The sequence below is a fragment of the Vanacampus margaritifer genome, chromosome 14 (genome assembly GCF_051991255.1).
Source record: "Vanacampus margaritifer isolate UIUO_Vmar chromosome 14, RoL_Vmar_1.0, whole genome shotgun sequence".
Classification (NCBI taxonomy): Eukaryota; Metazoa; Chordata; class Actinopteri; order Syngnathiformes; family Syngnathidae; genus Vanacampus; species Vanacampus margaritifer.
In genome coordinates this window covers 8,759,967-8,778,100 of record NC_135445.1, presented here as the reverse complement: position 1 = coordinate 8,778,100, position 18,134 = coordinate 8,759,967, and the positions used below count along the sequence as shown (strand labels likewise).

The 18,134-nt window shown below is 39.3% G+C and overlaps 1 protein-coding gene across 3 annotated transcripts in view; it reads left to right on the top strand.

Annotated features, from left to right (window-relative positions):
• The window catches only part of lpar1 (lysophosphatidic acid receptor 1), a 30,712-nt gene extending 12,578 nt beyond the window's left edge, over positions 1-18,134 (top strand). For all 3 annotated transcript variants that reach the window (XM_077585557.1, XM_077585559.1, XM_077585558.1), the window contains 2 exons: positions 2,870-3,624; positions 12,851-18,134. In XM_077585557.1, coding sequence (XP_077441683.1) covers positions 2,886-3,624; positions 12,851-13,167 — 1,056 coding nt within the window. In that variant the 5' untranslated portion in view covers positions 2,870-2,885 and the 3' untranslated portion in view covers positions 13,168-18,134. The remainder of the gene's footprint in view (positions 1-2,869; positions 3,625-12,850) is intronic.

Here is an 18,134-nt window from a genome sequence, read left to right as displayed (position 1 = left end):
AATGCACAAATCTTCCTGCGTCGTTTGTTTGTGTTTGTGTGTTCTGTGTGTGGGTTCACTCAAAGTGTCGTGTTACTGTTCCTTAGCTTTCTCAGTTTCTGAGTTGTTTGTTTTTTCCCCAAAACCGGAACACTCATTAAACGGAACCAGATTGTGAGGTGAGGGGGGGGGGGGGTCAGTCTCATTCCACAAAGACACACACGAACAGCTGTAAACAACACTTGCTGTTCCAGAAATGTGTTACTTTGAAGATTATAGGTGTTCTGTGTTGCCGGTGCTTGAAAATTTTTAACCTACTATTTAACATACACAGCTCAGTAAAGAAATGAAACGCATTTACTGGACACTCATCTCAATTAGAAGGAGAAATATAATTTGATTATGAAAAGTTTAATGTGGATGTGCGTATTGAAATAGTATTTATATGAAATATAAATGGTGGTTGAGTCCACATTCACTCGACAACAGGGTTGTGTTTATACTGAACATGACCTTCGATGATATCTGTTGAAAATTTAGGACGTCAAAGTAAAACGTGACCATTGCGTCGGTATTATGCTTCATTTAACAGTTGACATTTTCATCTACGTCAAATCTGACTCCAAAACTACAATGTAACACATTTAGGCCAAATGTGTTTTTTTCCCTTAGAACATAAAAAAAAAAAAGTAAATGGATTTATACTGTTTATTGTATTATGTGGAGGAGTTAAATTAAATTGTTGGGATATTAGGCAACATAACTGTGCATGTTTCATAAATTGCGTATGGTATGCCTCCTTGAAGTTCTTTTCTAGCAGCTCTTTGTCTTTACCTCTGTCTGATCTTGTTCCATTACACCGTTCCTGAAAAATTCCAAACTGGTCCAATTTAGAAAAATGCTGAGGTTAAACATGCTTTATGGAGTTTCTGGTGACGACATTATTACAAAAGTCAAAATGTGAAACTACACACGGAATATTTGCAGCAAGCGGATACCTTATGTTCCAGGAATGTTGCCTGACATTCACATATCATTCGTTCATGTTGTTTATTCCTTTATCATCATTCTTCGTTTTGATCACAAAGTACACATCGACTCCAGTTCTCTGTTTCACATCATGTCAAATATTCTAGATGTTTGCATGTTCTGCAGTGACAACTTAAGTTTGTCTGTGTCCATTTTCCACTTGGGTTGGAACAATTGTACCACGAGTGACAATTTCCTACTGGCAAAAGCAGGTATGACGAGATACATTTTCCAGAAAAAGGTCAGCTGGGGCTCAGTCCAAACATGTCAACCTCATACTTTATGCTTGACATAAACCAATGGACCATTGAACAGCTTTGCCATCAGCCTTCCATTGTAACTATTTAGGATGTACTCCTAGGAATGCAAAATTATTATTATTATTATTATTATTTAATTTTTTTTGGGGGGGAGCTCAGTATTGTTTATTCGGTATTCGGAATGCAAAATTAAATTACAATATATGCTAGTGTTGTAGTCAAGACCAGACCAACCGAGTGTATCGAGACCGAGACAAGACATGACTTTTGGAGGTTGAGACAGAGAGGAAACCAAGACTTTTAGAGGTCTAGACCCAGACAAAACAAAGACTTTTGGAGTTCGAGACCGAGACGAGAGCAAGACTTTTGGAGGTCGAGACCAGGACTGTATATACCAAAGAAAAATCACCAAACAAAGAACAAAACAACCAGTCTTCTTCCAATCTTTCTTTTCATTACATTTTCAAAAAATAAATAAAATCTGCTGTTGTTTTTTAAATGATACAAAGAAACAAATCTTGAATATAGGGGGTGTGGCACCTGCATTTTGCAATTCTCACTGGTCACAGCAGTACTGCCCTGGTCTCGACTGGTCTTGATCAAAAATCTCGAGTCCACCCTGTCCGAAACAAAGACAAGAAAAAATGTATTCAATTCCGAGATGAAACCAAGAAGGTTACTAAGTGTTCTCAAGATCAGTCTCAAGAACTTGAGAATCTTGAGATCTACAACACATAACTTTTTGTTATGAAAATACTGCCTGCCCTCAGTCATGTTTGTCTCCCAATTGTGGTCACCAGACAAAATGTCAAGAAGTAAATGCAGGGAACTTGCGTTTTATTCCGTTGTTGTTCTTTAACCCTGGAGAACCCAAGAACCCTTTTCTTCTTTGGAAAATTATGAATTATACATTAAATGACTGCTATAAATTCACTGAACACCAAAATATATGTTTTTTCAATTTTAACCCTTTATTCCCTAATTTAGGATTAGGGCGAAATTTGACCCTTTTGAGATTTAGGGGTATCATTTAGAAAAATCAGAATAACAAAAACTGTCAGTAAACTATTTAGAATTTAAGAAAATAATCAATCAAATACACAGCTACATTGAACAATATAATTTTTTTGTTTTATTTTGTTGCATTTTAGAACTGGATTTTGAACGTACAAACACACTTTGGCCAATGGAAACAAGAACACGGACAAAATCACTGCTGGGAAAAAAAAAAGGTCTTTGTTATTTGAGTAGCAGAATTTATAGGGGCCAAATTTGACCCCGTGGGTTCTCCAAGGGTTAATCATCTTCAAACATTGCATTCAATGCGGTGTTTTGCATTCGTACTATATTAAAGTGGACATCCAAACTCTACAAGTTGAGTCAGCAACAGCTGGTATTATACATGAAAAGGAGCTTAACTTTGTGGGTACTTTGGTTTTCCCCCTCAATGATAAATATGCATTAGATTTATAGTTTCTATCCAATTCCCTTGACCAAAATATAGAGTCACGAGTGCTGCATTATGGTAGTCCACTGTTCTACATATGTTAAATGCAGGGAAGAAATGATATCTGACTCATAAGGTATCTTCTTCATTTCAGAAACTTCCAAACCATCATGGATGAGGAGCAGTGCTACTACAATGAGACAATTGCCTTCTTCTACAACGGCAGCGGCAAGTACCTCGCTAAAGACTGGAACACAGTCAGCCGCTTGGTGATGGGCCTCGGCATCACCGTCTGCATCTTCATCATGCTCGCCAACCTCCTGGTGATGATCGCCATCTACGTCAACCGGAGATTCCATTTCCCCATCTACTACCTGATGGCTAATTTGGCAGCCGCAGACTTCTTTGCTGGATTGGCCTATTTCTACTTGATGTTCAACACGGGACCGAACACGAGGCGTCTGACTGTTCCGACATGGCTTCTCCGGCAAGGTTTAATTGACACCAGTCTGACGGCCTCCGTGGCAAACCTCCTCGCTATAGCCATTGAACGCCACATCACAGTATTCCGCATGCAGCTGCACACACGCATGAGCAACCGTCGCGTGGTGGTTGTAATCGTCATCATCTGGACCATGTCCATAGTCATGGGAGCCATTCCGAGTGTGGGCTGGAATTGTATCTGTAGTATTAAATCATGCTCCAACATGGCACCACTTTACAGCAACTCCTACCTGGTCTTTTGGGCTGTCTTCAACCTGGTGACATTTGTTGTCATGGTGACGCTGTATGCCCACATCTTCGTCTATGTGCGCCAAAGGACAATGAGAATGTCACGTCACAGCTCCGGACCACGACGTAACAAAGACACAATGATGTCACTGCTGAAGACTGTGGCGATTGTGTTGGGTAAGCATCACCCTCCTGTTTGTTCTGTCTTTCTACAGTATTTGGTTCTTTGCTAAAGATGAGTTTGGTGGATTTTCTGGAGCAGTCAATTGGTTTTTGAGGTGAATAATAAGCACTTTGGAAGCAGTTCTATCTGGTACCAACATATTGCCTGAGGGCCTTCAAGGACCACATAAGTGGACCTGTTTTAAAAATAGCGCCCCAGTGATGGGAAATTGGTTTTAACTCTGACATATTCCATACCATATGATAAACTCTCAGTGTACTGTATGTCTAACAACCCGCTTTATATTCAATCACAGTTATGAATGACCACATTTCTATAGCTTGGCATTGTAAATCGCCAAAGCTGTGCTCTAATGATGCCTGGTTTATCTTCCAGCTGAGCAGTGTGTAAAGTCTGGCAGTTTTATGTCCGAGCATTCCATACAGATATGTCTCCACTTTTTCAAGGTTGCAGGACTCTGCAATTGTTCAATAGTTTTTTTTCCCAAATGTGTGTACCTACGGTTCTATAGCAACCACATTGAGAGCAAACTGGATGGAAGTGTGAATTGTGGGAAAAGTGCATGTTGGTACTTTGAAGCAGGATGTGTTGGTCCTAGACAAAACATACCAGAGGATTCGATGTGATTTGTCTCTGATGTGTGGGCTATCTCATCCTGTTGTCACGGACTACTAAAACTATGGACAGAAGAAGATTCTTTGTTTCATACTGTAGGAATTGTGTTGCTAAGAAATCCGAATACTTATGTTACAATGAAAAGCTTTACGTACATATGTAAGGAAAATACTTGACAACCCTGCTACATACAATCAGTGTTGTGAAAGTTCATTTTCTCCACAAACTATTTGAATCTACCCTACTAATATGTAACGTTTCTCAAAAATATCAAAACACTGGTATGTTCTAAATTCTGATGAATGACTTCATCTTAACACAGCTGAGGCTGTTAAAAGGGAATTTTACAGAATACGCCCATCACATTACTCAATATCAGGAGCAGCCGGTACAGGGCTGGCACTGGGACAGCGTCAAAGCTTCTTTAGATTTTCGTAATGACTTACTGATTCAAACCTATGTAGAATGTCTGATAGGGTTTAGCGTAACTATAACTTAAGAGAAAGACGAATAGTGGTGCAACTGCAAGGGTTTTCTTTTGACTAACACTGAAGTCTTTTGATTAGCTCTGACAGTAAACTGCTCTTTTTGAAAAATAGTTTTCATTGCAATGATGTTTTTAAAACATTCATTCACATCCATTTGACGCTTTGGTTGTACTTTGTAAGTGTTTTTTCCCCCCATGATAACCTAGCCAAAGTAGAACTAAAATGCTTTCAATCTTTAGAAGAGCTGCCAAACATTACTGTTGAATTCTGGATTTTGCTGATGTACACCTTTTGGGGGTTAAGGTTAAAATGCTGGACTGTATACCCCCTCAGAGATGCCTTGTCATGCTCCTCCCATCTGTTGGCCAGATGATGGCTGTTTCCCTGCCAGCCTCCCTCCTTGTTCCTTTCAGGATGCTGTAAAGCCATCCATGACAGATTTCTGTCTCTGGAGCAATGAAAGAATGGGAAAGTATTGGGCCGAGTTGGTTCTGTGCATTTAAACACATGCATAAGCATCGACATATGCTGCAACTGTGCCCTTTCGCAGCTCTTTTGGCTTTATATAGAACTGTGGGACCCCAGATCTGCTTCCTTCACATCAACTCTAATGCAGCTGTAATGTTGTCCAATGATGGGAATACAAAATCACATGATTAGTTTAACCACAGACAGATGAGCTTGTATCCAATAGAGACATGCTTTTGCACACATTCATAATCAAGGGACAAAAGCAAATTTTGATACAACTGTATAAACAGTGCCTTGCAATTGGCTGGCAACCATTTCAGGGTGCCCAAAGCCAGCTGGGATAGGCTCCAGCGCCCCCCGCGACCCTTGTGAGGACAAGCGGTTAAGAAAATGGATGTATGGATAAACAGCAGGGAAATGTGGACATTTGCCAAAGCAGGATGAGTGCTTGGTGCAACAGCTTTCAACACAAAAGAGGCGTGGACATTTAGTCCCAGGTAACCCAGGTGTCTGTTGTAATACCAAGGCTGACCTGTAAGAGGCAACCTGGTGCCACAGGGCATCTAGACGACTGTAAAATACAAAGAAGAAAAAGAAACACATAGAAGATGAAGAGGTTTATCTTATCTTATCTCCTTGTTGTTTTTATTTTGATAAATGAAATGTTATACAAACGGGAATTGAGAAATCCTCAAATTGTGTTACGCCCAATTCACACTGACTGCGGAACGGACCCGGTGCGTTTTCCGTACGGCATCCGCACGGACGGCAATTCACACCGTGTGTGTTGCGTGAACTGTCCGTGTCCGGAAAAATATACCCGAAAGACCACAAGATTGCGGGGGTTCACGCGATAACAGCCGTGTATATAGAGTTCTATTGGTAAACAATAGCCACACTTGCCTGTTGTCGCATGGATATGCTTTTTGGACATTATTTCTGGCACTTTTACCATGGCTTTTCTACCAAAAGTACGTTTTGTGTTTAAATAGTGTTATTTTGTCATTTTTTATTTATTCTGAGCTAGTTTTTTGTCTTGAATGTCTGACTCATGTCATGCTATGTAGTTAGCTAGCAAAAAATGAGTTTTATTTTGAAATATACCGGATCTACCTTGATGCCTACTCTTGACTTCCTGTCCGGCTAATGTAATTTCGTCAGCTTCATGAAAATCCACATGCGGCGTCCGGAAAAAATAGAACGCTTGGGGACCTTCCGCACTGCCGCTGGTGTGAATTGACACGCAGACTCGAATGCTTTCTATTCCTTGCGGCGGCCGTACGGAGAACGCACCGCGTCCGTTCCGCAGTCAGTGTGAATTGGGCGTCACCCCGTCGTAATTATGCACAGGACAGTGAGATGTCAAAAAGATGCGAAAACACCTGTTTAAATGCCCAATGTGGGAAAAAAAAGCTTATTTAAGGCTAGGTTTAGTCATTTCACTTGTGGCTCTCTGATGGGCTTTCAGAGCACTTTTATTTTATCACCAGTGCTTACTCATTGTGCACTTTTGCCCAAGTGCATTCAGCTGCTTGTCTTATAGCTGGGGGAGGGGGGGGGGGGTGTCGGGGTTTGAGTGACACAAACAGAAATCATTCTTTTCTTGTTTCTCCTCTGAGTCAACAACTCTACCCAACAAAAGCTTCATCCATGTGTGTGGTGTATGCGTCAGGTGATGGCTCATCCAGCGAGGCCCTTCTGTGAATGAATTATCCGGATTGTCTTAGTGTTGGATCCATGATCCAATCATCAGACCATGTGGCGTGCCAACACATACAGTACATTGCACAAGTGTATGAACACAAATGCCATGAAAGCTGTGGCATTACTGTTGAAAGATCTTTTGACGTGTGTCCACTTGCTTACTGAAGGCAGAACCAATCAGACATTTTAAGAAGCCAACGTTTGCCATCCACTGTCAGAGTGGAAACATGCCTGGTATGCAGCTCACACTGTCACCTGTTACGTGTGTGCGTGCATGTATGTCTGTGGTTGAAGTGCTCATTGCAAGGAATTTCTGTTCACAGTGTGGCTTTTCTAATCAGGCACAATAGTGTCCTTATGGTTTGTGCTTAAGCATGCGCCAGTTGCTAATTTGCAGCACACTCTGTAATCTCCTTTGAAATGTATCATTAACGGCTTCCCCAACCACTTTCACTCTTTTTTTCCCCCCAACTTTGCTTCATTTTATTTCATTTTTTTTTATAGAAACACAGTAATCCTGCAACTTGTGAGCTGTTATTTACTACTGAAATATCCTCAGCATATTGCAGGGAATTCCCGTTCACCGTGCGGCTTTTTTAATCAGGCAAAATAGTGTCATTATGGTTTGGGTTTAAGCATGTGTAAATTGCTAATTTGCGAATATAAACTATAATCTACTTTGAAATATATCATTAACGGCTTCCCCAACCAATTTCACTCATATTTTCAGCTTTGCTTCATTTTTGCAGAAACACGGTAATCCTGCAACTTGTGAGCTATTCTTTACCACTGAAATATCTGAAAGTATGGAAAAAGTTCCCCACGGGGAAAATAAAAGTATATCGTATCGTATCGTATTACTAAACTTTATTGGGATTAATTTGGTGAATGAAAACTGTAATTATCCTGTGATGCCACAAAAACACCTCTAATATGAAAAAAATGCAAGCTTCAATTACATTTAAAAAAAATGTACAACAACTCTATAATTTGCAAGAAAAGCACTACACAAAATATACACATTTTTTAATCGTAATTAATCACATGACATGAAATAGTTAACTCACAATTAATCACAAATTTTATATCTGTTCTAAATGTATAATAAAATGTACATTTCCCTCCCCTAAGTGTTCTTGTTAACATAAAAGTGGACAAAACAAATTTTAATTAATTGAAATATGGCTGAATCTTTTAATCATTGATACAGTAATTTCATTTGAAATTGATTTGTATTGAGGTCATATTTCTGACACTAGATAGCATAATTGCATTTGGAAGACGGTGACATTTCAGTGCATTTTTCTTTTTATATTAAGAGCTATCTAATCTTTAACATGAAGTAATTTGTGAAATGTGCACATTTTTAAAATTGTAAAATACAACCAGATCAAATTACATGACCATTTTTGAAGAAATTCCTGGTTCACGTACTTTTTCTTGAAAAAAAGAAGAAGGAGAAAAGAAAATCAAGTAGAATAAAACACCAATGAGTTTTCCACTAAATTGACAAATCAGCAAGACAGCATTAGATTAGATTTATTTGGTTTAAAAACAAAAAAAAAAGCCAAATAAAGCTTTATGTAGAATGTGATTCAACTTGAACTTTAACATAATTGACAAATCAGCAAGACAGCATTAGATTCGATTTATTTGGTTTAAAAACAAAAAAAATGCCAAATAAAGCTTTATGTAGAATGTGATTCAACTTGAACTTTAACATTTCTTGTCGTTTTACCCAGCCAAGAAATGAAAATGGTTTATGACGCACTTTTCAATTTCGGACCTTTAAATATTCAAAGCTTCACGTGCACATTATATCTGATTTTGAGTGATCGGGGTAGCTGAGGTCAAAGCCAGCTGAATAAATATCTGCAAGCATTGGCTGCAAATTCTCTGCGTACGCAGTACGTCATATTGATTTCATTTCATAACATACAAACCTCAAGAAATATCTAAGCCATTGACAGCTAATCCTATTTTTGACATTTCATGGTGTTTTTGTTGCAATAGAGCAGAAACATTATTACCATTTCAAAGAAGTCACTGTTCTTCCAGTCTTAGGCAAACTTATCTAAGCATTAGCTCACCATACTCACACCACCAGCCGGTTTAACAATCATGCTGAAAATGTAGCCAACCTTTGTGATTGTATCTAATCGACAGTGTGTAAGTGTGGAAGTAGTGATGTGGAGAAATGCAGAGGAAAAAGAAATCTTTCTTGGGGACAAACGGGAAACCGCGGAGCCATTTCAGAAGTGTACATACAGTAATGGTTTCTGCTGACTGCTTTATTTCAATGGCGTCACGGTCACGACCTCGGATGATTACTGGCTTAGGAAATCACAGAATGAGATAAACACAGAAAGAGAGTGCTACAGGGGAAGGACTGAAAGATTTAAAGAGAGGAAAAAAAACAAATAGCTGGAAGTGAGGCATGACCAAGTTCGGCCAAGGTTAAGTGAACGTTTTAAAGAGAGAGAGAGAGATGCTGACACTTAATGTGTACAATAGAAAACTGTGAAACTACTGAAGACAGAAGAAAAACATACAGCTATTTTCATGGAGAGATTGATGAGGGGAAAATAACATTGGAGACACATGAGAAATTAAATCTTTGAGAAAAATAGCCATGAGGTCGATCAAAAAATTCCAAGACTGATAACTACTGATACTGTTACTGATGTTCAAATCTTGCACGCAAATGCAACAAAGAAACATTGACATGCAGCCACAATTTAAAAAATGATTCCAAATACTTATTAGTACACTCACTCAAATCCAGTCTTATAAGAATTTCTAGTGTGGCGTAAACATATCTGACTGGGCTTTGCCATTTGAATGTCCTGATAAAGTCGTTTGAACGTATTAGTAATACAGAGGCTAAATGCTAAAAAATATTTTTTATTTATTCATTTATTTTATTATTATTATTATTATTATTTTATTATTATTATTATTATTATTTTTATCCCATAATGCCACGGGTATTGACTTGCGCATGCGTAATTGTGGCATTAACTTGTGGCATATTGGGATAGTACCTTGTGGCATTATGCGGAAAAAATACTACGTTTCTAGTATTTGGCCTACATTTTACCTATAGGTTCAAATGACTTTATCAAGACGTTTGAATAACATTCTAAATACGTTCACACAACTTTTCATTACGCTTGAAAGACATAGCCCAGTCAAAACTGTTTAGTCCACATCGGCAGTTCCACGTTTCCGTATATATAACGACTTCTTATTGATTTTGAATTTAACAGTGCAATGGTTTAGTTCTGTCTGTCTCACTTCTGTGACAATTATGAACATTTCAGACAAAAAACACAGTGCTAGGTGTGAATCTCAAAAGGCAGAGCGGATATGAAAGGCAAAGTACAAATGGAAATAGCTCGACAAGCTAGCTAAGTAAGGGTATTAAAAGGCACATTCAAGGGCCAATGCAAGGGAACATCAAGGAATTGGGAGTGACATTCTGGTTACACGGAGGTTGTAACCAGTGGTGAGGCTGAGAATAATCAAAAACATCTGCTCACCTGCAGCCACGCCCAGAACCAAATTGTTCACAAGTCAACCGAAAAGTTGATGACATCAAGAACACCAACTCTGAGGCCAAGCAGTAAACAAAATGGATGGATGATATTTCATGACGTTCATCACCAAGGGTTGTTCAAAGACATTTTCCCCATTTTTGTCTTGCATGACACTTAATTCGTCCCAAACAGACAGCAATTGTATTGAGAAAGAGGCAGATTTCCCAATTTAAAACAGAGGGAACAATTTAGCTACAGACTCATTATCTAACAATGGCCATGACAATATGTGAATGAGGTCTTCATCTCTGGTAAGAAGAATACAATAAAATGTGGACTATCCAGATGTTTCCACATTATTTTTAAGTTTTGAAGTCATATTGCATCAGTTAATGATTATATAAAAAATGCTGGCGCGTGTTTTCGGCTGCACACATGTTTATATTGTGCCCATGTGTAAAATTCAAGGAAGGATTTGATCCATTTGATTGATTTATTTTTACTCTTATGGAAACCTTAATAGTCTTGAAAATAAACACTTTCAGAATAACCACATAGTAAGGTACTAAGCCAAATTTGTGTGTTAAGTATCTGATTTTCCAAATTCTACTTGAGTGAATGTCTAATGATAAATTGTTATCTGACAACACTAAAATTAAATCACCGATTCATCAATCCAAGTGATCTGATTCAGCCATGACTAAGTACTTGATTTATATGAGAGCTGCAATTAAATAATGCCAAATGCAATGTCCCTGTCTGTATTTGTTAATTTCACCAAGCCAGACAAGACCTGGAAAATTTCAAAACAGTTTTCCAGACATTTCCAGATTTTCCAGTCACTGCTGAGGAGCTGTGTTTATTTACATTTCGCCACAGACTGCTGTGCTTCTCCACTTTCTTTCCCGTGTATTTGACAGTTTCTAACAGTGACAAGGCAAGAGGGTTCACTTTGGTCGGCCAAAAAACATATTCTTTTCCTCCATCCACAAAAAAAACGGCTTTTAGGGAATATGCCGTAATAGTAAGGTAGATTTCTTTTCTTTTTTTTTCTTCTCTGGACTCTGGTTGGTGGCCTGGTGGGTGGTGTCTGGTCGGTGCTGGATTTCACTTTCCTTTCTTTTCTTTGATCCTTCCTCGGGTCTCCTGACGGCCTCACGACTCTAGCTGAGGGTGTTCGGTTTAGGTGAACGGTAGGGGATTTTTTTTAACAGGTTTTAGGTGAACTAATGAATACACACACACTCGCACACACGCACATACACATACTCACCCACATACAAAAAAATAATAATAAAACAAATGAGAGCAATGATGATGACATGTCAAATCGGTAAAATTACCGAATGAACAATACTGACCTCTCCAGAAAAAAAAAAAAAAAAAAGTAAGGTAGATTTCTGAGACTGGCGGTATGGCCAATTTCTGTCATTATCTTTGTGAAGAAGGGAGGCAAACGGTGAGATGGGTTGAATATTAGTAGCTACATTCCCCTGGATTTACAACGGAAATGAAAGATGTTCATAAGAGAGATGCAGACTCTTTGTTTGGAGACTTGACATTGATGACGCTAAATTGTCCGTAGGTGTATATATGAGTCTAACTGAAACTTATTGAGCACTCTCAGGGCCGAATCCACTAAAGAATAGTGGTGGGCGGATTGATCCAAATATCAATACTATCGATCCCAGGTCAGTATCGATATTGGGGTCGATACTGGCACTATACTATCTATCTAGTAGTTTAATTTCAGTTTGGCTGTTTTATGCACTGCTACGGTTTGGTCAAACAAATAACAGGTATGTCACAGTTAGCCACAGGCAGACTTGACATACTAGCTGGGTGTATCTTGTGCCAAGGCTTGTCAGGATCAGAGGAGGATGTTGAAACAAATGATTCAGATAGCTAAGACATTCTGGAAAACGAACAAACTCCAAAGAGTCAGCCTGCATTGCTGGGAAGTGAGGTCAAGCCCTTTCGCCGCAGCTGCTAACAGATAACAGGCTTGCCCATCAAGCAGTCTTCTGTCGTCATATGTCGTCAATACTTTTTTTGTGCTGCCGTCTCCAGGGGTTAATGTGCTGGAGTTTAGTCGTAGTTCGGACAAATGGCCTCTGTTGACTTAATTCACTGCACTTGACCTTGCCATTCATGAAGAATGACTCAGAGGCTACTGCTCTGCGCATAAGTGTGAACGTGAGTGTGAATGGTTGCTTGTTCGTATGTGTCCTACGATTGGCTGGCCAGGATGTACCTCGCCTCGCTTTGGATAAACTTCAGCTCACCCAAGCCCAGTATAGAAAAATGAATGGATTTTTGCCTTCAAAGTAACTCAGCAGTTTTTGCGGATATGTAATCTGTGTGGCCCCACTTTCAAACCAATCTTTACTGTGTCTCTACAGGTGCATTCATCATCTGCTGGACCCCAGGTCTTGTCATCCTTCTTCTTGACGTCTTTTGCGCCAAATGCAACGTCCTCACCTACGAGAAGTTCTTCCTACTTCTCGCCGAGTTCAACTCGGCCATGAACCCCATCATCTACTCCTACCGTGATAAGGAGATGAGCGCCACTTTTAGGCAGATCCTGTGCTGCCAGCGGCAGGAGAACGTCAACGGGACGGCAGCGGAGGGGTCCGACCGATCGGCGTCGTCCATCAACCACTCGGTGCTCAGCGGCGGCATGCATCACCATCACAACAATGAACACTCAGTGGTATAAAGGGTCGAGGTGAATGGCTGAACTCTATGAGAGATAATGACTGGGATAAGGTGAGAGGCTATATGAGAAGGTCATGCGACTCCAAATATGGTGTGAAGACACAATCTCATGTGGAAGGAAAATGGACGCTTTAGTATTGGATCAATGGAGAAGACTAATTATGACGGATGATGAGCGATCAGACATCCTCAATGACTCTGAAATGCTGTTAGTATTTTGGTTTGTGACATATTTTTTATTTGTGGTAAATGTGTTGCTATTGGCAATGCTAATACAAACTATTGTGTCTGTGAAACAACGATAATGCCAGTATAACATACGCCCTCTCTCCAGTTTACTCTAACTTTGTATTCCAGTCACATACCAAGCAAAAATGCGAATGAAGATTACACAAAACACATTTAACACACTTGTGAAATGGAGTGGAGGTAGGTTTACTCGATGTCTTTAAGTCCCGTTTATCTCGCCAGCATTTTGTCTCAATTTTACACAGATCCGTTTTTTCCCCCTAGTCCAGTGAGTAAACCAAATGTTTGGGCCATGTGTATGCCAATCACACGGTTGTCATAGTGATTCACACGGTAAACCAATTAAAAAATAAATGTAACTGTTAAATTTCTTCCTATTTACTTTCACGTTCACATTCACGTTCTCATCATCCGCATTTAATCGCTACCAAGCGTGTTTTGGTCATACCGGAACGGCGGAACTAGAATTACTTTCTGCTTCCTTGTCTAGGAATCATGGGAAATGTTGTCTTACTAGCCTAATCCTGCAGTCACCGGTACAGAGGTGGCAGATCCCGTTCCAGAAACTAAAGACCCTGTCACAGTTTGTCTTTAGCCCCAGGTGGTAGCTAGCGAGCTCCCTAGCTAGCTCCCCGGGTGCTTGTTACCTGCTAGGGCGCTAGCTAGCTAACTAGCTAGCACAAGGGCTAAAGCCAAACTGTGGCGTGGTTTTTACTTTCTGGACCTGGATTTGCCACCTCTGCTGCGCTCAAACCCAAAGCAAGCTGCAGCTTTTGTGGCGGCATATTTCCAGGGTTTCCATTATATCATCCGTATGTTATGAAGCTTTAGCCTATTTCAGCGAAACAATAACACTGACGATTACTTCAGCGATTGATGACTCACCTTTTGGATTGTAATAAGACTGTTGTCTTATGTTGATTTTCATTGACTATTAGGCTTAATTTGCCACACAATGTGAAACTGCTAACAGCTAATCTTATACAAGAATAACTTACATCAAATTTAGGAATCTCAAACTCAGTGATAACAGAGTTATATTGAAGAATCTTTTGAATACCAAGGAGCATCCCAAAATGATCAACTGAACGGCTTCAGGCTGTCAGCCAACCTAAATACATGAAGGAGTCAAATAGTTGCAAGAAATCCCAACTTGTTTATTTCCCTTCTAAGGCAAGATCTTACCAAAGAAGGGGAGGAGGTTGTTTAGCAGTTTACCACATGCAGGCTAACACCCACAATGTTATACAGAGAGAAGGTGAAGGTCATCTTATTAGTGTTGTCTTAGCCGACAGCATATCGTGACATGAAATGTGATGACTTGTGTGCCTGTTGGTGTTTTATCTTTTGTTTTTGTGTCCATGAATCGTAAAAGAGGCCTGAGGTCACATTAGTGCAAATCAGTAAAAGCGTCTTATTGTCAGTGAGATGAATGCACCTGTAGTAATTCTATGAATGCCTTAAAGTTTGAAACTCACAGTATCCCGCAGCCTGTCTGTTCTGATGTTTAATTTCCATTTTAATGAAATCCTTTTATTTGGGGAAAAGGTCACTCTTATGAGATCACAGCTTGGCTTTAGAAAGCAGCAGAGCTGAGCTGTGCTAACTTATCCTTTTGACCCCAGATTGAATGTTACACAGCAGTATTGTCAAAGTTGAAGTTTGAAATTCTAAGATACATAAGCTATGCGTTTTACTTTATGAAATGATTGAAGTGATGGTAAGGTTGATCTTTACTGTTACATTTAAGTGTTTACTATTCTACGGCATTTCTACGGTTACTTAACAACTTAAATCATGTTTGGATTAAAAAGTCATATTTATACCAGCAAGTAGCCTAAAGTTTTGTTCATTTAGCCGGGATGCAATTAGCGTTTCCACTGCACGGTCTGACGCCCAATTCACACTGACTTTGTAACGGACGCGGTGCGTACGAATGCCGTACGGACGCTGCAAGAATAGAAAGCATTTGAGTCAATTCACACCAGCTGCAGTGCGGTACGGATCGGATGCGGCGCTTCGGAAGGTATCCGCAAGCTTTCTAATATTTCCGGACCCCGCGTGCGGATTTTCATGAAGCTGAAGAAATTACACGAGTCGGACAGGAAGTCAAGTGTCGGCATCAAGGTAGATCCGGTATATTTCAAAATAAAACCGTTTGCGAACTCATTTTTTGGGGGAGGGAAGCTAGCTAACTACATAGCATGACATGAGTCGAACATTTAAACAAAAAAAAACGAGCTCAGAATAAATTAAAAATGACAAAATAACACGATTCAAATAATGTCCAAAAGCATATCGATGGGACAACAGGCAAGTGTGGCTATTTTTTACCAATAGGACTCTATATACACGGTCCAGCGTGAATCCCCCTGATCTTGTGGTCTGACGGGTGCAGATTTCCGCACACAGACAGCTCACGCAACGCACGCAGTGTGAATTGCAGTCCGTGTGGATGCCGTGCGGAAAACGCACCGCGTCCGTTCCGCAGTCAGTGTGAATTGGGCGTAAGGCATGACGTAGTTATATAAACATAAGTACATTTACGTGACATAATATAATTTTGACCAATCAAAGAAGAGCAGTGTTTATACGTCGTCATTTTGTAAACGTACCTAAATGTATCACCGCGAGTACCTGAACGAAGGATTTCCAAAAATGGGTAAATTTCCTACTAATTGTTATGTACTTTTGTATGAATTCCTTCTAAATTATTGTGAAAAATGGCCTGCTTTTTGTTTTGTCCTATTTCATTTCATAAGCATTAAAGGGTTCCAAATTGTTTCCGATTTGTGGCTAAAAAGGTGCCAGTAAGTTTAACTGGCTCACTCAACAAAGTTAACAGAAGCTGCGGTCTGTATAGAACGATTGCCGTGTTCTCTTTTTTTTTTGAGTCGTGTGGCCTGAAGCAACTTCACTGACAGTTGATTGATGGATTTTTATTTGTCATCTGACTGTCTCTACACTGTAAAAAAAAAAAAAAGACAAGGCATAGTTTCATTAAATCTTGCTCAATATATTTAGAGGTGTGCCTGAGAGTGTCCTATGTAATATAACAATTTACTTGCTCTAAATTATTGCAGTTTCCCTGAACATTACATGGCTTTGACTAAATATCAGTAGCCTCTCACTATCCCCATTTGTAACGTGTTTTAGTGTGTCTTTCCTAGAAGTGGTCTGCATGGAAACCAGTCAGCAAGAGTGAAGTTGTTTACTGTCGTGTTTTTATGGCTGAAGTCATCGTTAAATTTGTAGTTGCAAACACGGTTTCAAACTAAACTGCATTTTCATCACTATTTATTCTTCCCGTTGTATTTCAAATGTATTGTGTAACTGCAGTCATAAATACAGTATATGATGGCAAGATATGAAGGTTTTGTTTGTGTGTTTGGATCAATGTTGCACAGATGGATCAACTGTTTGAATCTTGCTTCTGGGTCCAAGTGCAAGCCTTTTTTTTTCTTTTTTTCCTTTTTTTTTTACCGTGTTGAGTCTGCATTTTAAAACACTTTATAGGTCACTCCCTGTTACTCTCACAACGACAACAAATGCCACCCCTAGGCGTTAGTGTGACCATTTTTTGGCTTTTTGATGGCTATGACCAAGCCATTTCAAAATAAAATACTGCCCACGGGTTAAATGATTCTACTGTTACTATTCTACCACATCACCACAATCATTTCAAATGCTTGGGATTGAACAGTCACATCAACTTCTTCTGTACAAATTGCATCTTTTTTTTTTGTTTCATTGATTCAAATTGTGCCCCCCTGGACCCAACCCTCCATATTTGTCGTCCATTTATGAACAAAATATTCCAGATATATAGTCGATGATGGAGTTCAGTGGATCAGTGTGTGTATACAAGTGTAAAGTATATATGTACATATGTGTGTATATAAAATATATTATTCAAATTGAATCACCAAAGGGATTGTGCTTTTATGTGTACATTTTAACTGCCATGTCCTGTCCAAAAGTACTGTAGGAGGTTTTGTGCCTTGATCTGTTTTGTCATTCATTTCCTGTAGATGCTCTTGAAGTTATTAACTCTTTGACTGCCAGACGTTTTCAGAAAAGGGATGTCGTGGGTGCCAGCCGATTTAAGCATTTTGACTGATCTTTCAAGGTCCACAGAAAATTATGTGTTTGGACTATGGAAACACACATACTACCAAATGAAAGATTGGACATCTTTCATCAGAAAAAAAAAGTTTGTTTCTACCTTATTCCGTTTTTCAGTAATCAACAATAGAAAATGGTTAGTTTCACCTCTGTTTTGAAACAAACGTATTTTAACGTCTTTGGCACTCCTCCATAGGATTTTACTAAACGTTATTTAACGTTTTTGGCAGTCAAAGAGTTAATTAACTTGCTTTATTTTCTGCTTTCTACAGCCTTAAAATTGCTTTACTACATACAACCAATGCAAAAAAATATGCCTTTGAGAAGCGCCTTTAGGATTTGTTCACATCCTGGTGACTGTTCACTGAACTGCACACGTGGTATTTGTAAGGGTGTGCTGTACTTGTTGCCGTTAATCTCGCCCCCACAATGATTATACTGTCTGTTCCAACATCAAATGATTACAAAAATGTCTCAAGACAAATAATTGCAGAAAAATAGCACACTTTCCATGCATACTCTTCGCTATAGGTTCGGACATAAGTGGATGTCAAGTGGCGTTATCACAGCAAAAATAAAGTGAGGAAAAAAATT